The following is a 24,853-nucleotide window of genomic DNA, read 5'->3' on the forward strand; positions in this document are numbered from 1 at the left end:
AGAAATGACACATTTAGGCAAACATTTACAATTTTAACAATTATCAAACACTTTTACAATTGTTACTGCAACAAAACATGTTCCACATGATGGCCCTCATTTTCATATACCATGTGAAATCACAAAATGGCATGCTTGGCAACTGACCGAAGTGTGTGCAGAGAAATGTTCAGCACGTGGCGTGAAATGCTGCCTTTAAGGTCAGGTAAAGTTCTTGGACTGTCATTACTTACCAGACGTTTCAAATGCCCCTAAAGCCAAAAATCGCATGGATTAAGGTCCAGGGATTGGGGAGGCCATAGATTAGGGAAGTGCAGGCTGATGACATGTTCTTCTGTAAAATGTAACATTTCATTCTGTAACAGCAATGCATATCTCTTGCCAGTGATCAAACATGTCACTGGACCTGTAGAATGTAACACCTAGTAGAAGTAGGGACAGAGAATAAATGATGCAGTAAATCTACACCATACTGTACTTTTGGTGAATGCAAGGAAACCTCTAAGATAGTGTACAGATTTTCTGGTTCCCAAATTCAGCAGTCAGTTGTGAATATTGACTGCACCATCCAAGTGAAAATGCGCTTCGTGTGTCCAGAGGATATTCCAAGGCCATTCTGAATCGACCTCAACGTGAGCTAGAAACTGCAGTGAAAAGCGAAGTTGAGCATCATAATCATGTGGAAGCAACCGCTGTGCAAGTAAAAGTTAATACAGATAATACCGGAGGATATTCTGCATGATCTTATGGACAGTTGAACGTGGCCTGTGCTACATGCCTGACCACGAGAATTTGAAGCTCTGTTCTCTTCCACCTGAAGCGAAACCTCCTGCACTGCATCTATAGAAACAGGTTTTCTTCCTCTTCCAGGACGAACAGCCAATGATCCTGTGGTTTCAAATTTCATTATCATAAGCCAAAAGTTTTTTAAAATCAAAACAAACATAAATTACAAGATACAAATACAAACACAAATTACAAGATACAAATACAAACATAAATTACAAGATACAAATACAAACATAAATTACAGGATACAAATACAAACATAAATTACAAGATACAAATACAAACATAAATTACACAAAGACAATGATACAAGATACACACATATATTACATGCACTATGTAGCCCCAAGAGACGGTAAGGTCCTTCCAGCAAGCCTATATGATTAAAAAAAAATTTCCCTTCAGCAACAGTTCCTTTATGCATTAAATGTATTTTACTATATTTATATATTTTTAACATGCACTAGACAATAACTGATTTCAAATCACTGCATTTATATCTGTGTTTTTGATCATATCAAATATATTATATTCTGTATTTCTATTACTATTCATGTGATTATTAGTGTAAATGAAGTTCATTATTTTTGGAGCGATGTAACAAGAACTTTTTTGAAATAATTTTTTATTACTTTTAGGCACTCGATAAATATTTCTATATTCAAGGTTCTATTTTCATTTTTTACTAACCACTCTTCATTTCTGATGATAAATTAAAAAATTCTGTACATGTAGTTCGGTCTCAGTGTCAATATGTGGCACTGTATTTTGTTATGTATTGGAACATTTATTAATTTTCTTAATTTATTGTAAAGATTGTCTAGATTGCGTATGTTTTCATAATATGCTCCTCTAGAGACACATATTCTGTAATTTACATTTGAGTAAACCCATGCATAGAAAATATCTTTTAAGAAGTTATTATGAACTATGTACGGGTGATTATAAAAAAAACTATCCCGACATATGGGCCCCTAACTATCATACCATTCACAGAAACTGAATGAAATTTTGGCATAAGGTATTTTGATGTATGCGCTCAAGAATGATATGGAAAACAACAGTGTCACTCTAACAGTTACGGTTACAGTGAGAAAATTTCGAAAATATCAAATGGCAACACGAAGTTTTTTGTATTGGAATGTGATCTCCATTGTGAAAAACCCTAAATAGCGTTGGAATGGCACCTGTAGCACGAAAATCCCCGGAGCTAGGCAAGGAAAAAGTAAAAAGGACTTTGCCGTGCACCAGAGCATTAATGTTCGTTTCATTAGTCACACCGTTTCTTCGGCTGAGATCCCAGCCTGATTAGTCCTCCACAAGGTCATGTGGAAAATTTGTGAAACACAATAAAATGCTTTATTTTATGCTGCTTCTCTGTCCTTATTGGTTGTCCTCACTTTTAGCCTATCTACTGCCAGTGATTTTCATGCTACAGTTGCCGTTCGAACGCTATTTAGGGTTTTTCACAATGGAGATCACATTCCAATACAAAAAACTTGGTGTTGCCATTTGATATTTTCAAAATTTTCTCAATGTAACCGTAACTGTTAGAGTGACACTGTTGTTTTCCATATCATTCTTGAGCGCATACATCAAAATACCTTATGCCAAAATTTCATTCAGTTTCTGTGAATGGTATGATAGTTAAGGGCCCATATGTCAGGATAGTTTTTTTATAATCACCCTGTATTTAAATTTATAAAGGATGACTGAATTCATTCCGAGTTTTTTTAAATCATTTTTCAATATGTATGTTCCATTTTAGGTTATCTTGTATAACTATTCCTAAATATTCATAGTTAAACACTCTACCTATTTTTTCACAATCCAGGATTTAAGCTATGGTTGCATTTTTCGCAAAATGTGAAAGAAAATCGTAGAATGCAAAAGTAGTAGCCACTTTCGCAAAAATGCGTACAGGAGATAAAAAACGAGTAGACATCCAACCATCAATCATTACATTAGCATTGTAGCATTTTGCTAAAGCTTCCCCCCCCCCCCCCATTTTCGCTTTTTTGCGAAAGGAATTTTTTTATCCAGCTTAAACCCTTTCACAATCACATTCTAATGCAGTTTGAGATTTACAGTGAGTATGCAACTTTACGTGGATTTCCGTACTTTCATTTATATTTCTTGTTTTCGTGCATATCAATTTAGTTTTTTGTGTCTTTATTTTTAATTTATGTTTAACTAGCCAATGATTTATTTTCAATAGATCCTTTTCTGTTTCTTTAATCAGACTGTCTACTTCTGTATCCTCAACATATAAAACTGCGTCATCTGCAAAAGATATAATGTTACCATTGAGATTTAATTTGCTTAGTTCATTTATGTAAATTAAAAACAGTATTGGCCCCAAAACTGACCCCTGTGGGACTCCTTTTTTGCTTCCCGAAATTCGCTAATTTCTTTCTCTATTATGACAGCTTGTCGTCTATTGTAGAGGTAAGATTTAAATCATTCCAAGATATTTCCTCTTATACCGGCTGAATAAAGTTTCTTTGTTAGGATATTTAGATTCACATAGTCAAATGCTTGTTTTAGCTTCAAAAATACTGAAGAGTCAAAAAAACTGGTACAGGCATGCGTATGCAAATAAAGAGATATGGAACCAATCAGAGTACGGCGCTGCGGTCGGCAACGCCTATATAACACAAGTGTCTGGCATAGTTGTTAGATCGGTTGCTGCTGCTACAATGGCAGGTTATCGAGATTTAAGTGAGTTTGAACGTGGTGTTATAGTCGGCGCACGAGAGATGGGACATAGCATCTTCGAGGTAGTGATGAAATTTGGATTGTCACATACGACCATTTCACGAGTGTACCGTAAATATCGGGAATCCGGTAAAAAATTAAATCTACGACATCGCTGCGGTCGGAAAAAGATCATGCAAGAACGGGACCAACGACGACTGACAAGAATCATTAAACGTGACAGACGTGCAACCCTTCCGCAAATTGCTGCAGATTTCAATGCTGGGCCATCAACAAGTGTCAGCGTGCGAACCATTCAACGAAACATCATCGATATGGGCTTTCGGAGCCGAAGGCCCACTCGTGTACCCTTGATGACTGCACGACACAAAGCTTTACGCCTCGCCTGGGCCCGACAACACCGACATTGGACTGTTGAGGACTGGAAACACGTTGCCTGGTCTGACGAGTCTCGGTTCCAATTGCTTCGAGCTGATGGACGTGTACGGGTATGGAGACAACCTCATGAATCCATGGACCCTACATGTCAACAGGGGACTGTTCAAGCTGGTGGAGGCTCTGTGATGGTATGGGGTGTGCGCAGTTGGCGTGATATGGGACCCCAGATACGTCTAGATACGACTCTGACAGGTGACAGGTACGTAAGCATCCTGTCTGATCACCTGCACCCATTCATGTCCATTCTGACGGACTTGGACAATTTCAGCAGGACAATGCAACACCCCACATGTCCAGAATTGCTACAAAGTGGCTCCAGGAACACTCTTCTGACTTTAGACACTTTCGCTGGCCACCTAAATCCCCAGACATGAACATTATTGAACATATCTGGGATGCCTTGCAACGTGCTGTTCAGAAGAGATCTCCACCCCCTTACTCCTACGGATTTATGGACAGCCCTGCAGGATTCATGGTGTCAATTACCTCCAGCACTACTTCAGACATTAGTCGAGTCCATGCCACGTCGTGTTGCGGCACTTCTGCTTGCTCGCGGGGCCCTACACGATATTAGGCAGGTGTACCAGTTTTTTGGCTCTTCAGTGTACTATTATATTGAATATTTGTTTTCATTTGTTTCATTATTTATCAAGCCCATTAATTTTAGAATTGCCATTTCGGTATTTGCTTTTCTGAAAGCCATATTGATTGATTGCAAAGAATTTTTGATAATTTAAGAAATTGATCAGTTGGTATTTCATACATTTTTGAAAAAATGGGTGGAATTGAGATAAGTCTATAGTTGTTTGTATCAGTGGAATCTCCTGCGTTATAAATAGGATTGCATGAGGGAATTTTTTAGTTCAAAATAAAATACTCCATTTGTTATTGAGAAATCCACTAAATCCTTGAACACATCTATGTGGCAATGGGAAATTATTTTCATCATTTTCGGTGTATTTCGATCATACATAAAAAAACCCACTTGCTTTATTTTCTTTAATTTCTGCCACAATTTGTACACTCAGTATATAACTTTCAGTTTCAAGGTAGGGTATGGAATTTATAGAGGTGTCTGAAGGGCCTTCTTGTTATATACAAGTACAAAAATCTGCATTTTCCTCATCATTATTTATATTTCTTGTAATAAATTCATGATTAAATTTATCTGCAAGTTTTGTTGGATTTTGAAAAACTGGTAGCCTTTTTTTAAAATATTTATTTAATACATTTTTTCTAATAATTTGCCATTGCAATCTTTTATTGTTTTCGCAAGCTCTAAAGCTCTCTTGGAAGTATTCTTGTTTTATTTTTTTATGTACATTTTTAAATTTGTCATAACTTTTGTACTTCTTTTCATATAAAATTATGTGTGGATTTTTTTTAATGTTTTTTATATAATTTTTTCCTTGTGGTTTATTCTGTCAAGTATTTCTTTAATTATCCATTGTTTTTTTATTTTTCTTAGGGTATTTTTTTTGTAGATTTAGTCCAGAGATTAGTATTCATTGTTATAATATCCAAGAGATGTCCATATTTATTTTGTACCAAATCATTTTCGCGTATGCAATTGAAATTTATTTTTTATATGAATTGTTCAAATTTTTTATAATCTATTTTTGTTATTTCATCATCTTCATGATTTAAATTTCCTTCTTGTTTATTAAAAAAGTTTATAATTCCTAATATTGGGTAGTGGTCAGTGATATCAGTGTTAAATACTGTGAAGTTTTGTGAGACATTCTGTTTTGTTCTGTAAAAGACGTGATTATGCATATGTGACTTTCCTTTGTTTCTCATGTTATTTTTTGTGCAGTGGTTAGAATCCATTTATGGCAATTATGTCTAAATATTGCAATGTTCCATTAGTTTTACTATATAGATCAATGTTCATATCACCAACCTTTAATATGTTACTTTTTATTTTTTTATATTGATTTCTAGTTCTTCATTAAACTGACTATATGAGTGTGAACGATACAAAAGCAAAATATTAACATCATATTCTGTGAGGTGTATAAACAAATCTTCTGCTGTAGTGAAATTAATGTCATTTTGTGTTGATTTAATTTGTTTATTTATATACATAATTACTGCCCTGATCTATTGTAACTTCTACACAGTTTGTATAACAATAATAATCACTGATGTGTTTGTAATTTGCTATGTAATAATTGAATTCTTAATTTTCATCAATCCATATTTCACTTAAACAAATTATGTCAATTTTTTCATGTAAAGTTCTTAAAAAAGTCAGAAGATTGTGAAAATTTGTTCTAAGGCTCTGTATGTTGATTATTGGAAAAGTTAGAGATCTGTTTCTTGTGTTAGGACATCTTATTACCTTTTTTCTCAGTTCTTGAATTTCCTCCAGTGGGCGCTGATCCTCAATCACGTCTGTTTCTTCACTTTCCATTGTCTTTAAAGATTGGGTTTAGTCTCTGCAGTTGCTCTTCTGAATATATTCTTAATATTTTAGATTTCTCATCTCTTCAGAGGAATATCATTCCATATTTTGCCCATGCAAATTTATAACAAAGTTTGTTTTTTCTTGCCTTGCTTTGTAGAACAGTTTCTTATTTTCTGGTGCGAGATGTTCATTAATGCATACTTTGTTGTCTTGAAAATCTGGATTTATTTTATCAGCTGTTAGACTATCTTGTCATCTGGCTTTTTCCATCCAGGTAATCTTTGATTTCTCAGTATGGAACCTAACGATGATTGGTTTTGGCTTGCTAGTGTTTCTCGTTGGCACTCTGTGGGCATTTTCTATCTCTGTTGATTCTTTTATTTACAGGATTGTTTTCTTTGTGTTCATTATTTCATTTATATTTTCATGCTTTGTGTGTATCTGGGATTCCATTTATCTCTATATTATTTCTACTTTTTGTTTCCATATATCATTCATTCTCTGTCTTAAATCTCTTTTATATACTTCCATTTTCAACTCTTCATTTTCAATTTTTGCTTGTTTAACATCAATATTAATCTGCTCCATTGAGTGGAATTCTATTGCTTTCACAACCTCCTGCACCTCTTTAGTAAGTTGATCTTGCTTTTGGGTGATTTTATTTACTGCTTGTTCCATGGTGTTTGCATTTGATATTTAAAAGCCTCAAGCATTTTTTGAATTTTTTCCAATTGTTTTTCCGTATCCTCTCCATCTCCAGAGGCACAACATGCCAGTTTCATGCCTATTTCATCACTAGAAGCACCTTTCAGCTCACTTTTACAGTCCTTGCACTTATATTCATCCTTTTTTTTCTTTGCCATTTTTCCTGAAGCTCGATTCTGCCGTTACAACACACTTCGTATGAAAAACTGTTTACACTGCACAAAACAGAAAAATTCATTCTTATCGTACACCAGACCATTGCAGTATTTCATCAATATTAATTTTCAGTTTGTACTTTCAAATTTCAACATTAGATGTCGTCTTTCTTTGCTACAACCGCATGTGATTATATTTTATGCCACATATATTAGTTTTTAAAGCATGTTTTACTAATTATTAACTCTATTCAAGCATTAGGGTGGTTTGTTAATTCAAAATGTCTCACATTTCATATATTTTCTGCCAAATATAATTCCAAAATAAAATATAGAGAGCCCCTTTTCAGCGTGTTTATTTACATTGGCGGCATTGCCAAAAAAAACAAAAAAACATTTAAAAATTTTTACATTCATTGGACCTTTTTGAATCCTCTTCCAAGTTCAATATCTCTGTAGAGCAATTACTGTGGAATTGCTGTTTTGGTAAAACAATTTGACCAAGAAAGTGCACTCTCGTAAACCTATTGTCATTGTGAGCAGAAAACACATTGAGAAACAAGATCTCCAAGAATGTTTCTAGGTTTTATAACAGCTGCTGCGTGACATCACATAAATTTACATGTTTACTACAGGTATTCAAAGGGAAATGCCCTCTCGTAGTTACATGTGCAACTAATTTTTCCCACTGAAACAAATTCCCATCACTTCATGAAGTCCACCACAAAATTTCACACTTTTCTGATGACTGGTTTTGCCTGTAGGCTACTTTAAAATAGGATCTTTCAAATATGGATGCCCTGTATAAAAACTTGTCAAGAACCCAGCGGAATCCATTTAAACCATAAATATGAAATTTTATCAGTTTTTTTTTCATGTTATGATATAAAGACTCATTAAGAAAGGGGTTTTTCTAAATTCGACCCCTAAGGGGTGTTTGTCATAAAGTCCTTCAATGTTATATAGAGAAAACATGGCGAGCAGAATCTGCTGAAACTGTAAATATGAAATTTTATCAGTAATTTTATTTCATAATGTGTAAATTTTGCGAAACTTCCCCCCCCCCAATAATGGGTTGGGGGGGGGCCAAAAGGGGTTCAAAAGTTATATGCAGCAATCATCGCCAAGCTGAAATCACTGAAGCTATAAATATGAAATTCTGTTAGTAGTTTTATTTTGTTGATCATTTTGTACATTTTTGTCACACCACGGTCATTTTCTGCACACAAGGGCTAATTAAACTGGGACCTACAAATTATTGTCGATTCCGAATGGCAGGATCGTTTTTATACTCATCGAGAGGTTGGCGTGCTAACCCCTCGATGGGGGACTCCCTGTGGTAGCAATTTTTTGCTGCGATCAAGTTGCAGTTTTTGTTGCACCCCTGTGTCAGGAAAGTTTTCTTACAAGGACGAACCAGGTATCAAACTCACGACACCTCTAAACATGCTTTGGCACTTTAGGCGAGTATCTTATCAACCTGGGCTACAGCACGCCCCAGTTTTATTTTGTAATGTAGAGATCTACCAAGGAGGGATTTTTTCAAAATTCAACACCTAAGGGTGTCATCAGGGGTTAAAAGAGGTTATACAGAAAAAACAGATGAAACTATAAATATGAAATTTGCTCAGTAATTTCATTTCAAGGTTTAAAAACTCACTAAGAAGGGATTTTTCAAAATTCAGCCCGGGGGTCATAAGAGGGTTCAAAGGTTGTATACAGAAATCATGCCGAGCCAAAACTGCTGAAACTATAAATATGAAATTTGATCAGTTCCATTTTATAATTTAAGTAGGCTACTCATTAAGGAGTTTTTCAAAACTCAACCTCTAATGGTGTCATAAGGAGATTCAAAGGTTATATGAGGTAATCATCACTGAGCTGAAGCTATAAATAACAAATTTGGTCAATAGTTTCATTTAACATGTAAAGGCTCATGAATCAGTAAAGCATATCAGTAATGCATAATCACCAATCGTCTCGGTAAGTTTGATAAATTTTGCAACATTTTATCACTTTTACCGGCGATTATGCATAGCCCTTCTAGACCCTGTATGCACAAACGTGCGGGTTGCTTCTTTTCACTTCACATATTCTTTTTTTAACCTCACGGATGTTCAGCTTAAACTTAAACAATTGTGCACTATCGTGAAATTAAAGCTGAAGTCCCCAGAAGGTTAAAAAAAAAATCTACAGAGAGAAAAACAACCCCTTCCCAGTACTGTCTTAACACATGGGCCCACCCAGGAGCAGCCTGGAAGTCTCACGAGTAGAAAGGCCTCACGAAAATTAGATATAGTTAAAATTTTCTAGAATTTACTAGGTAGAGCCACAGAAAAACCACTTGGCCAAGGGTCCCATGACGCTCTTAAGACGGCTGTAGCATGCTTTCTCGCGGGCAGTTTTTTTTTGGAGTCTCTTTGAAATGGTTATGCTCAGAAAAAGGAGGAGTTACAAGCACCCCCCGCCCCCAATTCGGCTCGTTGCACCGCCCAAGTTGCAGGGACCGGTGCTTTAGCTGGTGTTTGCCTGCTCTTTCTGTTTCTTAGCACTGGGTCTGAAAAAGACAATGTCAAATGAAGTTCATGAGTTTTATAAATATGATAGAAATCATACGGAAATATCACTTTAATTTAAACACGTTTATTATCATCTTAGCCCATACATGATGAGTGCAGTACACAAATTTTGCCATAAAACTCAATTAAAATAAGTATGAAAAAGGTAGATCCTTTAAGATGAGTATCCTGCATAAATGTGTGACGTTTTGCTTTTTTAATATTTTTAAATCTCTTAATTAAATCAAACAAGTTGGGTTTTTATGCTTGTTTGCAAGTTAAATAGCAGTAATCCCATTCTAGAAGTTTTTCCGACTTCTTCGTCCCTTAATATCCAACCAAGAAGTGTGGGGGGATGGGGATGATCACCACACCAAAAGTCTGATAATATGGTAGAATGAATCTGTCCTGTATTTTACAGGACAGTAGTGATTAGCAAAAAATGCCTCCTCTGACACATCACTCTGGATTTGCACCTGCGGGAGCGCTGACTACTGTTTTTGCACCGGGTGCCACTATGTCTAAGACCGGCCCTGCTCAGAGGGATAATACAGGGTTCAAAGTTAACAAAGAAATCACGCTGATACAAAACTGCTGAAGCTGTAATTATGAAATTTTATAAGTAGTTTTATTTCATGACGTAACGACTAACTAAGAAGGGGTTTTTTGAAACTTGACCCCTAAGGTGGATCCATAAGAGATAATTAATTCAAGGTAACATGAAGAAACCTAGCTGAGATTAAACCACTGCATGGGCGGAGATACAGGGGGCATTGCCCCCCCCCCCAGCCTCAAAGGTGAAGTCAATTGATCTAATGTATATATACATATATGAATTGACATCATCATCATCGTGCACCCCCAGCAATAATGACCGTGTCCCCCAGACTTCCAAGTCTATCTCCGCCTATGAACCACTGAAACTATAATTATGAAATTTGATCAGTATTTGTATTTTATGATGTGAAGATATTGGGCTAATGAGGCATTCAAATTTTATGTATGGAAATCATCACAGATTAATTTTCAGATTACCAAATCCATGTGAACGAAGCCGTGGGTAACAGCTAGCAATATATAACTGAGCAAATCCAGTGTCCACTTTGACCAGATTTTAAAAATTTTACCACAGCCAAAGTTCAAACCATGAGTGGGTGTGTTTCTTGAATTTCCTTATGGTGTGGATGTTTTTCAACCGTTATACAGGGATCTCCGGGACACCTATCACAAATTGTGTTTATAATTGTTGAGAAAATAAAAATTATTTATTATAGTTATTAATTTAAATTATTTATTTGCACATCTCAACAGGCTGAGCCCAATTACAGAGATGGAACACCACCACTGACATAAAAATACAAAAATACCATAAAGTAATGAAAATATAAAAGAAATGTAAAATCAATAATAGTAATAATAATAAACAATAATAATTCATTCAATTTTACATTAAATTAAGAATTAAATCGTCACGCAGACACATAATACAAAAATACATATTTATGTAATGGAAATACAAATTCATAATTCGATACAAGAAAAACAAAGCTACATCTACCCAAAAAAAACTAACTAAAAATAGATGAATTGAACAAAAATACAATATAGGCCTACAAAGATAAGTAAACAGAAGGAAATGAATATGAGGAACAAATGGAAACACGAGAAAAAAACCAACATGATGCCAAAGCACTCTTAGGAATAAAAAGAAACATAAATGAGAAATATGTACATTACCTAGTGGAATGAGGAATCTTTATGAAAAATATTTGGCAATTCACGCATATTATAATTTTTACATGCTCGAAAAATAGGTGAAGTATAAATTTTCATGCGTGCATAAGGTAAATAAAAACATTGTGGAAACTATGAGCCCATCGCTTGTGAGATGGCACGAAGATGTTAATTAGACTAGTTAGTCGAGTGGTTATAGTGACGGACTCGCGATGCGAAGATCCGGGTTCGGACCCCACAGTGGTGGTCGGCTGAAGTTGGTTTTCTGTGGTTCCCAACTTCAAGGCGCAAATGCGAGCCGATCTCCCCGTTAAAAAGCTTCGCCACAGAGCGCAACAGTCCTACAACGATAAATCATTCAATCATAACACTTCACTCATAGTTAGAAAAACTGGTGGCAGATGGCAGCACTATACATAACAAGCATTACAGAGAAACAAAAAAAAACTTCACGTCAGGTTTCACTACACGCACACTCCGCATGTACCGATTCGTTGGGGGGTTCCGCAGGGGGTGTGGGCGGGGTGCATGTGTGGTGTAGCAGTAGTAGGTAGGGCCTCCAAAAAATGGCTCGGGGATCCATGATGTTCTTAAGTCAGCCACCTCGTTGGGCAATTTGCCTGTTGTGGCGTTGTATTTGTATTTGAAATAAACGTCTTTAATTCTGCAGTGAAAAAGTTTGTGCAGAAAGGATAGTTCTCAGTGTATGTCTGCTATAGAGAGATGCCATCTTCAAAAAAGAGAGAAGATCCGAAGTAGGTGCATCTGGAATGTACACACCAAAAAAAAGCCTTTCGAAATAATGGCAGCAAACTTCTTCCATATCCATTCAACATGCACACCCATTGCTATACAAATAAAGCCCCATATTACTGAGCCATACTCAAGTGAGGGTAAGACATCTGCTAACTACAGTTATACCATCAATGGAACAGAGATGAATGGTCCAGACAAACTAATGATAAAGCCAAGTAACTTGTTGGACTTTGACAGAAGACCTTCTGCGTGATCACTGAAGTTCAAATTGCTCTTAAAAATTACACCTAAATCCATTGCCATGCTTTTTCTTTCTCTAGCTGTTGCAGCTATGGTGTAATCATAAAGCAATGGTTGCAATTTTCGTGCGAATGAATGACACTGAATTTGGAGACATTCACACCTAGATTATTGTTGTGAGTATTGTAACATAAGTGTACTTGCAGTCTATTTAGAATATTGGATAGCTAAGGTAGCTTTCTCTCAGTTAAACATTTCTGTTCACTCTGTTACAATAATGTCCACTCTGTTATCGGAAGTTTTTTGCAGTTCACAGGCAAAAAAAATTAAAGACCACACCAAACTAAAATGTTGACTTATAAATTACTAACCCATTGTCTGTCAGAAATAAAAAGTTTATTTTAAGTAGTGAAATACATGTAAAAAATAAAATTTTCCATGTTATTTTTAAAAAATTTAAGAAAAACCCTCTAAACGACAGGAAAAAAAGTCAAAAATTGAAAATGCCATTTTTTTCGAGCATATGTGTAAGTTGATTTCATTATTTTAAAAGAAAAAAACAGCAGAAATAATATTTGTTTTCTTAACAGAGTGGACAAAATCCATGACTTTCAGTCATAAAAAATAAAATTTGCTACAAAATAAACTTGAAAAATATTTATGAAATATTAAACTTGAAGTCATTGGCTATATTATCTGGAAAAATAGATATTTTTCAAGAATTTGCATAGAAGAGATTAAAAAACAGTTTCTTACTGTCTTTATAATCCTTCCTCAGCTGTGAATGAACATTCTTGATAATTTTTACAAGATTCTGATGCTCTTCTGAATTCATTCTCCCTTTGTAATGTAAACAAAAATCAAATCCCCATGCCAACTAAAACTAAATGTATTTATCTCTTGATTGATACCGTGACCATACGTCCCGTACGCCAGGACAGTATTTTTCTGGCTATCTAGGCTGACCATATTTCCTCGAGAGAAATACGGGACATTGGGATTCCAAATACGGGAAAATACGGGACATCGCCAATTATCGCCAAAAACGACGCCAAAACCACACAAAGTTGCCAAATATTGTTGAAATTACGGATAAATCACAATGGCGGGAAATGATGCATTACTGCAAATTGCAGTGGATTAAAATGTATTCCACGAAAAAAAAAACGTTCACCAAGGCAAATGTGGGAGATTAGTATTCTCAAATATAGATGTAATTATCATAAAGTAATTTATGAGTTGAAAAATAATGTCAATCTTTGACTTCAATAAAGAATAAAAATTCAACTAGGCTTCGCGTAAAATACGTGAAAAACCGGGACACTTTTGCCGAAAAGTCGGGACGGCCAAAAAAACAGAAAATACCGGGACTGTCCCGGGAAATACGGGACGTATGGTCACCCTAGAAAGTTGGATAGCCAGGCTATCCAACTTTCTTGCAAACATAGTGACCATACGTCCCATATTTACCGAGACAGTCCCGGTTTTCCCATGACGCCTAATTGGATTTTTATTCTTTATTGAAGTCAAAGATTGAAATCATTTTTCAACTCATCAATTATATTATGATAATTACAACTATAAATAAGAACAATAATCTCCCACATTTGTCTTGTTGAACGTTTTATTTCGTGGAATTTATTTTAATCCACTGCAATTTGCAGTAACGCTTCGTTTCCCGCCATTACGATTTTTCCTTAATTTCATCAATATCTGGCAACTTTGTGCACTTTTTGCGTTATTATTGGCGATGTCCCGTATTTTCTCGTATTTGGAATCCCAATTTCCCGTATTTGTCTCGAGGAAATATGGTCGTCAGCCTACGTATTTTCAACGAAGCCAACTTAACTTTAATCCTGATTCGAAAAATAAAAGTCATCTTCCTAATTCGGAAATTAAATTACGATAACTACGACTACAAATAAGAACATATATGTATTTGTCATGTTTTTTTTTAATTCACTACAATTGGAAGTGATGGTTCATTTTCTTCGATTGGCGACTTTTCTGTGATTTTAGCATGAGTTGGCGACTTAACTTATTTTTGGTATCATTTTTGGTGATTATTGGCAATGTTCGTATTTCGAAGCCCAATTTCACGTATTTTTCTCAAGCAAATATGGTCAGTTTACTATTTTGTCTCCCCCCACATTTTGATCTGAAAAAACTGCGCTCCCTACCGTTTATAATAAACCTGTAATAAAAGGACCTGTAAATAAAAGGTCCTCCGCAATTTCAACGACTGGGCAATATGTGGCAAACCCCTCAAAACTATTTTAAGGTTCCTTTCCGTTTTTAACTGAAAACTGTAGAACTTCTTGGTTTTACAGTACGCCGTAACATATCTGTAATCATTTTCGGAGAACACCATTATGGCAACACTATTATTCGACGTTTTAGCATCCGGAGGAAACTCGCATTTTGACCTAATCTCCCCAAAATCCTTAAGCCAGTTTGACCCACACTCAGACAGCATAATCGGTGGGATACCCTGCTTTTTTCTCTTATGAGTCACCTGCCTGAAACCGTCATTGTCTAACTGATCACCCTCTACATCTCCCATCTGTACAGATCTCACATCCTCCGTGTTTTGCGGGGTTTCGCCCACCTTCCTGACTGTACCGGCATCCTCAGCGCCAGCGTGCACGGTCCCGCCTACTTCATTAGTACCCTTATCAACAAGGGTTCCATTTCCAACACTATCCAAATTTACATTGAAAGACAAGACCACACTCTCCGCAACCGTGTCCGACCTCTGGCCCTCCGGAGAAGGACTAATTCTATGTACGCCACTCACAACAGAGTTTAAATTTTCATCTTTCCTCAAAGCTTTCTTTTTCCTAGGCCTAAGCCTTCTTTTTATATCATTATTTGCACTCTCCACCTTTTCCCGGCCATCCTCAACTCTAAATGAGCTGGCCAGTTGGTGACTACAAGGATTTTTATCAATAAATTCAAAGAACGCACAAGTTAGCTTTAGAATCTCCGGGACATAGTCCTCCTGATCCAATTCCTCTGCCGTTATATATCTATCATACACAATTAACAATTCATCGAATTTATCTGCCACCGGGCAATCTATACCTAATCCATTAAAATTACGCATCTGTTTATCATAATAGTCCCCTAACCAAGATAACAATTTAATTTCAAATTCTCTTGATTCAACATTAGCGCTAAAATCAGGCCCAAAAAGGGCACTCAAATCCTTTTTTAAAACGTTAAAAACATCATTTCCCTCAAGGGCATTTAGTACAATGCAGAATTTAACCATTTTGCGCAGAAATCAATGAAATGTACTCACCCGCGCCTCTAATCGACGATTTCCGCCAAGGGAGAGTCATACGGCTCCAGACCCAAGGGCCGTAATCCGATCAACCAACCGTCTCACTATACTTAGGTGATGCCAGAGCTCCGTCAACCTGAAATGAGAATGCGATATAGTGGCCTGGACCAGCACACTAGTTCAACCTCCAGAAAATCACCGGCTATCGCTATATTTTCAAGGCACGAAACACCGGTCTATTCGACGATCGCCCACGAGAGCGTAGGCCTTACGCCCTCGAGTCCATGCACCAGTCCGTACGAAGTCGCAACGGCAGCAGCAGCTCAGAGAACCTCCTAATTCAACATCAGCAGAGAAAATGGGGCCCGGCTAGGGTGCTCACCTAATGTGTTTCGAGGGTGGCATTGGGTGAAGAGGTTCAGTTCTTTCTCGATTATTGAGAAGTATTCCCGTACCATGTCGATTAGGTCCTGGGTGTTGTGATTCCTCTGCTCCAGTAGGGATCCTCTTTCGTTACGCCATGTATGTAGCACAACTTCAAAAGTCGTAGTTGAGTCGCCATGATGCGATTTTTTATTAAGTGATGTTATTTAATTTAAGAGACAAATACGACTGAGTACGTATTGTGCGTTTAATGGCCCAATTTACTGTGCATTGGGAGCGCGGTTTTCATGACCGTCTTCTCTCGTGGTTGCGCGCTTCGCCTCCGACAATATTAAATAATTTGGGCAGGAAAAGTGAACTGCTTTTCAACGTCATCATCAGCTGCACCGTGGTCTCACCTCATTGGTCGGTTGAGCAAGTTGGACGGGATTGGCTGAAAAGTAAAATGATTATTAATGAACATAAAAATCAAAAAAGGTGAAGTATCAGAAAATACTTTTTCTGAAATACTGCTTTTTAAAGAAAGAAAAAACAAGGAAAAGATTTCATGCTGACCGTCGTTACGGCAAGTCACAAAAATAAGTTCTCCTAAGACACGGAAAACATAGATACCATCGAGGGTACGTACGTGCCCCTGTGAGTTTCTTCGTGAGTAGCAGGCCACACTACCGATAACGAGCTGACTACGAGAGCGGTGCTGAGAAGGGTGGATGAGACGAAATAAGGGATTCGGCTGGTGATAGAGGTTTATATCTGCAAAATCGCATTGTTTTTATTTCAGGAAATTGCGAAGGAATGGAGCTTCGGCAAAGGTTCTGGCGGTGGCGGCATCTATTGAGGAAAGACGGCGACCTGACCTGATTCCCCACTCGCATTGTCTTGTCTCCATGATTAGTTTTCTCCCCTCGCGTAAAAAGTTTTTAATTTGTGCCAGCGTATTCGGCTTCTGAGACGGCATTGAAAGGGGTAAGTGCATTTACTTTACCGCTTTTATTCAATTATGGTAAAACTTTGCCCGATTTTTCATGCCAAAGAGGGTGGTGACTTTCATAGGATTAAATTATTGTTTGAGAAATTTAATGCCCAGGATATTGTAGAGTTAGGAGGCTTGATTAAGCCATGGTTAGGATCATTTCATGATAAGATCGCTTGGTTAATACCGCTAGAAGAGACCCAATGCCCAACCGCGGGTAAATTTGAAAAGTTGAATATATTTAGTGATACTATTAACTGCCCAGACGATGAGAGTGACAATTGTGACGCTATGTTGATTACTGCTACGGCAGAATTTTTCGCCGACATCGAGAAGGAGCAATGCTTACACTATACTGCTAGAAGTTACCTCAAGGATAGTATAATTTTTGAAAATGAAGCAGAAAATGAAAAAGCCTCGACAGAGGGGCATAGATATGTGTTGAGGAGCACGAAAAGAAAAAAGCAGGCTAAGCCTAAAAACGTGCACAAGGTAAGCAAGTCCCCTGAGAGAGAAGTTATAGTGGAAGCATATGCCTTCTTGATGGAGGACGACAGTGTCTCCAGGGTCCCCCATCTCTAAAAACTGAAAATTCAGAGCATAATGAAGTCCCGTAGGTAGACGAAACAGAAGCCCCGCCCACAGAGGTAGCCCAGGAGGCAGTTGAAAATCTCCCCTTCAACGATGATGATGATGTACCGCTCGATGCCGATAACGAAGGCTTTCAGGAGGTATCTCATCGGAGAAAGAGAAGAAAATTTGATATCCCCCTATAGTATTATCTTCCTGGGGAAATAGATGGTTGAGCAATTTTGGCGAAATGCGTAAGCTTTGTGAATTTCCCCCGGACTCTAAGCCAACGGCCAATACTCTATCGATCAAAGTTTACTCCGAGAACGATCATAGAGCAATTACGAAGTATTGTCATGAGAAAGGTTTCAAGTTCTATTCGTTCGAACTAAGAACAGACAGGCACTTCAAGGTAGTGATTAGGGGTCTCCCAGCCAAAATCGAATGTGATGAAATAGTTGACGATATCCTGCATCAGGGCTATGAGGTAATAAGGATTACGAATATGAAGAATTATAGGACAGGGGCTAATTACCCCCCTCTATTTGGTGGAATTTACCCTGCAAAACAAGGATATTTTCAATATTACCGAGATATCAGGCATCCCCCGTAAACACAGAGAGATACATGGGAAACCGTAACACTCTCCAATGTAGATTTTGTCTTCGCCTCGGACATAGTGCCTCGACGTGTCACGACCAACCGGCTTGCTCATTTTGTGCGGAAAAACATCTAACGGGAAAATGCCCCAACAAGGGTAGATACCAGTAAAAAGAAATGTAAATTGTGTAACTCAGATAAACACACAGCCTTTTTTGGGGGTTGCCCTGTTAAAAAACAAAGGCAGAAGAGCGAAAACAACAGTAGAATAATTATACCGTCCCTTCCAGCAGTTCTACAGAGGGACCCGAATTTTAGCCACCATTCGCAAGCCGAAAACAGGATAGTTGCCGACGGCAGAACGTTTTCAGAGATAATTAGAGGAGTTGCCGCCAGGCCTACTCCCCCTATCACGAAACAGAAACTAGCGAGGGAAATGTAAACAACCCAGAGCCCCAGCCAATCACAAGCGTCCCCGACTTCACGCCGCTGACGCAACGCCCAAACTCGGGGGCGTTCACCAAGGTGGTAAACAGAGGGAAACACCCACTTGATAGAGGAAAGGTTTTGCGCGAAAGCGATTTCGAAGCCGAGCTAGAAAATGCAAACGAACATAGATTAATAGCAGAAACGCAGGAAGTATTAGTCGAAACGCTCTCAAAGGTCGAAAAAATCTGTGTAGAAAATAACAACAACACGAAAACACCCGAAGGTGGGCGTGTGCTCATAGCCGCCTGCCCCTTTGCCCAGGATGAAATCGAAAGTAGCGAACAACCAATGGAATCGCTTGTTTTCTCTCCCAGAGACATAAACATAGAAAGTATGTTCCAAGCGATAATTCATGCAACTCATAATATCACAACGCTGGCCAAGCCCAATGACGAAGTCAGCAGCAAGATCATCGCCCTACTTAGCGGCCTTCAAGAAGTTCTAGCATTACTAAAAGCCCAAAAATAGGTACAAATAGCTGCGATTTTAGCCTGCCAAGGCCCCTCAATATTGTATCTTGGAATGCCAACAGTTTACTACCCAGTATAAGGGAGCTAGCAGAAACAATGGTAGAGTTCGACATTCACGTTGCGCTAATCCAGGAAACTTGGCTGATCCCTAGCGACAGAGAATCAACAGATATAAGGTGGTCAGAGCCGATCGAAATCACAATCGAGGAGGGAGCGTGGCCGCACTCATGAGAAATGACATCTCTCATAATGTATTGGACATTAGACAGTCACCCGAGTCTGAGACAATTGCGGTCAAGATAAGAGTCAACAATACTGATTTCAATCTGATATCTTACTATAAGCCCCCGAGAAAGAGAATTGATGTCGGACAATTACAGGCGATTTTTGACTGCGATGTCCCAACTATAGTAGCGGGTGACTTTGATGTCAAACACATCAACTGGAATTCCAGGTATTGCTGCTCGAAGGGTATAGCTCTCAACAGGTTTTGCCAAAATAATGGCATAGATATTCATGCCACAGTCTACCCCACCCACTATCCAGCCCAATCGATGCACAGGCTTGACGTAATCGATTTTGCGCTTAGCAAAAACATCGATTGTGCGATATCGGTTGAAGCGCCATCTATACTCGATTCCCCGCATAACCCCCTGCTCATTAGAATAGATTTTCTGTTTCCCAGCAAAGTCCCGTTCATAAGAAAAACAAACTGGGAATTGTTCACCGAGCTTTTGGCCGAAGAGCCTATTTTGGAATTGTATACTGGTACAGACAGCAAAATTGAGGAAAAAATTACCGCAATTACAGGGCGAATTCAAACTGCTATTAGTGAGTCCACCAAGAAAACGAAAGTAAGTGGCCATCGTTTTGGACTGTCCCAGGAACTCCTGAAGAGAATTAGAGAGAAGAACAGGCAGAGGTTTCGAAAAGCAAGGGATAAGTTAATTTTGAACCAAATGGAGAGAGAAATTAGGGCAGAGATAAGGGCTTTCGTAAATGAACGTTTCACAAATTTTCTGGAAGAAGTCAACATCAAGGACGGGTCCCTTTGGCAAGCGCTAAAAATATGTAAACCCAAGAGAGAGATAATCACAAGAATTCATAGTGCTAATAGGGGCGTGGTCTTCACCCCCGCTGAAATGGCAGAGGCGTTCGGAGACACCATAGAGGAGCAGTTTTCGCCCAATGGCGTACAAGAGATCTCAACTGCATTGGCCAATCGCAGCAAAATTGAAACCTACTTTGCTAGCAACCCCCCCCCCCCCATCTTAACAGAGACGACCGAAATTCCTCTGGCTACGATTGACGAGCTCAATGGTGTAATTAAGAAACTTAAGAGGAAAAAAGCGCCAGGGTATTAAAGCTTTTCCAATGAACATCAGGACTTCTCTCGTTAACCTTTTTAATGGGATGATCAGATTAAACTATTTTCCAAAAATTTGGAAGAGATCGGTTGATAAGCCAATAATCAAACCCAATGCAGACCTTCTATTTCCCCAGAATTATCGCCCAATCTCGTTATTATCGAACACAAGTAAGCTATTCGAGAGGCTAAACGACGCTAGAATGACTAATTACACTAACACACATCAGATCATTCGCCCAGAGCAACATGTCTTTCGGGGCGATCATTCTTGCATCACCCAACTTACGCGAACAACAGAATTTATCATGGATGCTTTAAACCATAAAGAATATGTTTGTACGATCAGCTTAGACGTGGCTAAAGCCTTTGACAAAACCAACCTTGAGACTCTCTTAGCCAAACTTATTGATTTGAATTTCCATCAAAAATTCATATATTTTACGAAAAGTTACTTGGAGGGTAGGACCTTTCAAGTCAAGATTGGAGATGCCCTCTCTACCAGCAGAATAATCAAGGCTTCTGTCCCTCAGGGAAGTGTATTAGGCCCCCATCTCTTCTCGTTATATGTGAATGATTTCCCAGGGCCCCAGAGAGGCATGATCAGCCAGTATGCTGATTATGTCTTTCTGCTAGAGCACTGCAGGGACATGAACAAGGCCTTTGAGAACCTCCAGGAGACTGTAGAGGAGGTAGAAGACTACTGTATCGAATCAGATATCAAACTTAATCACGACAAGTAGTGTAATTTCATGTGGTATCACCGAAGAAAAGCCCCCCCCCCCCAGAAGGTTCCAACCATCAACTAGAGATCGGGAACGTGAAGTTGAAACCGAAACCATACCTAAAATACCTAGGGGTAACCTTTGACAAAAGGATGAATTTTAAAGCCCACACCGAGAATGTCAAAGCAAAGGCTACCAAGAATTTAAGAATGTAAAACAGAATATATTTTCCTGGTAGCGAATTGTCACTTAGACATAAAATGTTGCTATACAACTCGGTAATAAGACCCACGATTACATATGCAACTCAGGCATGGGCTTTTGCCACTAAGAAGAATGCAGACGTGCTTCAAATTTTCGAAAACAAAACCTTTCGACGTTTCACTAAAGCACGTTGGTACATGAGGAACCGAGAAATTAGATCCGATCTGAACGCCAACACGTTCCTTGAGCAAGTAAGGGTGCTCGCAGAGAATTGTTATGAAACAATCAGAAATTCGCCACATGCCCATCTAAGAGAAATCTTAGATTATCAAGCACGGCAGACCCATGAATATACTCCATCGTCCCTGGTGAGGGTAGTAATGTTAATGTAAATAATGCACAATCTGTAAGTATGTAAATATCTGTAAATATTTTTAATCATTAATTTTCTCTTTTTTCTCTTCTTGGATTGGATTGGATTGGATTTTGGGTTTATTGGCGCAAGGACCAATTTGGTCAAACTGCGCCAAAACAAATATAAAAATTAAAAAAATGTCCTTTTGTCATGTCAAAAACTAAAACTGTGCATGATAAAAAAGCAACGTGAAACATAAAACAATGACATGAATTGTAAAAACTATAATTTGTCATAAAAACCAATGGCTCTGATGAATTTAAAAATGCGAGATGCATCGAAATGGTCAGATAAAATGTCACGAAGTGAAAGATGATTCTGACCAAAAGCGGTCGTAAAATGATGACGATGGTGCGAACAAGTAAAAGCATGAGCAATGGTAAATGGACTTTGACAATGAGGGCACTGCGGTTGACTCTCTCGTAGTAAAAGATATGATTGTGTGATGCGACTGTGTCCTATGCGTAACCGGGCAAGCAGAACTTCCTCCTTTCGGTTAGTTCTGCAGCTCGAACGCCAATGGCCAAGTGTGGGCTTGATGGCATGCAGTTTATTATTAACTTGATTGTTCCAGTGCTCCTGCCAGCGGCGATGCATCACTTCCCGGAGGATTGAGAAGTGGTCACTGGCAGGTATCAAAAGGCTATTGTCAATGTTAGTTGCTGTTGTTATTCGAGCTGCGTTGTCTGCTTTTTCGTTGCCCGGTATTCCTACATGACTTGGTACCCAGTAAAATTTTACTGTGGTACCGTGATGAATGAGGTGATGCAGTTCATGAAAAATGGCATGAATGAATGGATGAGTGTGAAAAGTGAAGGAACACAGTGCTTGCAATGCGCTGAGAGAGTCGCTATAAATGATGCATCGTCGGTGGTGTTTGCGTCGTATATGACGTAGAGCCTGAAGGATTGCGTACAGTTCTGCCGAATAAATAGAGAATGTGTCAGGAAGTTTGAAAGATGTCTCCTCACAGCAGATGTAGGCACAACCGACATGCCCAGGGCTCTTGGAGCCATCGGTATATATGGGGATGTACCTATTGTACCTACCCCTGTACCTGAAGAATATCTGTCGATATATAACATCTGCTGTGGTGGCTCTGGGGTATAACGATAATGAAAGAGAGACATCTGGCAGAGACTGCTCCCATGGTGCCAGTTGCCAAGCAACTGGGGCCACACGACTGATGTCTATTTGTATTTCTTCTACAAGTGCCCTCATTCATTCATGCCATTTTTCATGAACTGCATCACCTCATTCATCACGGTACCACAGTAAAATTTTACTGGGTACCAAGTCATGTAGGAATACCGGGCAACGAAAAAGCAGACAACGCAGCTCGAATAACAACAGCAACTAACATTGACAATAGCCTTTTGATACCTGCCAGAGCAAATGCGGAGAGCGAGATGATGAATTGGGTCGAGCACACTCAGATGGGCTGACCCGTATACAATGGAACCGTAGTCGAGCTTTGATCGTATTAGAGCTTTATATAAGTGGAGGAGTTACTTACGGTCTGCTCCCCATGATGTAGAAGAGATGACCTTCAAGAGGTTCATCGTCTTCATGCAACGAGCTCTCAACTGTGAAATATGAGGTTTAAATGTAAGTTTCTTGTCAAATGTAATGCCGAGGAATTTTGAATTCTCTACAATAGGTATTTGACTATTATTTAAAAATAATTGTGGGTCATCATGAAGCTCACGACGCCGGCAAAAAAGCACAGCGACGGTTTTGTCAGCGGAGAAAGAGAAATCGTTATCATGAGCCCACTTGCTGATCTTGTTGAGTGCGGTTTGTAATTGTCTCGCGGCTGACCTCATATTCACTGATTGATATGATATCAACAGATCATCCACATATAGTGCGCCAGTGACTGACAACGGGAGTTGGTTCAACACCCCGTTGAGTCTTAAAATAAAAAGTGTTACACTTAAAATGCTACCTTGAGGTACACCTTGTTCTTGAATTTGGGGAGCTGATAACGTGCTTCCGATCCGTACCTGGAAGATGCGGCGAGCAAGAAAGTTCTTAATGAAAATGGGCAAGTTGCCCCGCAAGCCGCAAAGAATTCCGTGCCTCCATGTACGATCGTAGGACTTTTCTATATCGAAAAATATAGCTATTATATGCTCCCTCTTTACGAATGCTTGTCTTATTGATGTCTCAAGGCGTAACAGATTGCATGTTGTGGACCTGAACCGTCTAAAGCCGCTTTGATGTTTAGAAAAAATATTGTTAACCTGAAGGTAGTGCATAAGGCGATAGTTGACCATGCGTTCCATGAGCTTACATAAACAACTGGTCAAAGCAATAGGTCGGTAACTGTTAGGTTGCTGAGGATTTTTGCCAGGCTTCGGGAATGCAAGAACTATGGCTGCTCGCCAGGTGTCAGGAAATGAATGACTGACCCAGATCCGATTAAATAAAATGAGTAAATGTGACAGTGATTCTGGTGAGAGATGCCGAATCATGGAATAATGAATAGCATCGGGCCCTACAGCTGAGTCAGGACTTCGCTGCAAGGCCGTCGTCAGTTCATGAAGGGTGAACAATGAATTGTACCCCTCCGGTGTAAAAGGCCGGAATGTGTACGATGTACGTTCGGCTGATGATTTAATGGGATGAAACGATGGGGGATAGTTCGCATCACTGGAAACAGCGGTGAAATGTGCGGCGATGGTGTTCGCAACATCCCTCACATCGCTGATGACAGTGCCATTGGTGTTTAAAATAGTGATCGGATGAGACTGATAATGACCATTGATTTTTCGGATCCGGTCCCAAATGACTTTAGATGAAGTAGATGAATTGATTCCCGTGGTAAACTTGTGCCAGGACTCGCGTTGAGCCTGGCGCCTGGTT

The 24,853-nt window shown here is 38.7% G+C and overlaps 1 protein-coding gene across 4 annotated transcripts in view; it reads right to left on the reverse strand.

The window, feature by feature from the left end:
* The window catches only part of Samtor (S-adenosylmethionine sensor upstream of TORC1), a 63,240-nt gene extending 49,831 nt beyond the window's left edge, over positions 1-13,409 (reverse strand). For 2 of the 4 annotated variants that reach the window (XM_089247108.1, XM_089247107.1), the window contains exons 1-2: positions 13,260-13,357; positions 724-888 (exon numbers count right to left, since the gene is read on the reverse strand). In XM_089247108.1, coding sequence (XP_089103234.1) covers positions 724-888; positions 13,260-13,338 — 244 coding nt within the window. In that variant the 5' untranslated portion in view covers positions 13,339-13,357. Of the gene's footprint in view, positions 1-723; positions 889-1,110; positions 1,165-13,259 lie in introns of all 4 variants that reach the window. The other 2 variants (XM_089247109.1, XM_089247110.1) reach the window with 2 other exon arrangements.
* Between the last annotated feature and the right edge of the window lie 11,444 nt (positions 13,410-24,853).

The sequence above is a fragment of the Pholcus phalangioides genome, unplaced genomic scaffold, assembly GCF_987345545.1.
Source record: "Pholcus phalangioides strain wild (caught in Gottingen) unplaced genomic scaffold, Ppha-v1.0 ptg000017l_1, whole genome shotgun sequence".
NCBI classification, from domain to species: Eukaryota; Metazoa; Arthropoda; class Arachnida; order Araneae; family Pholcidae; genus Pholcus; species Pholcus phalangioides.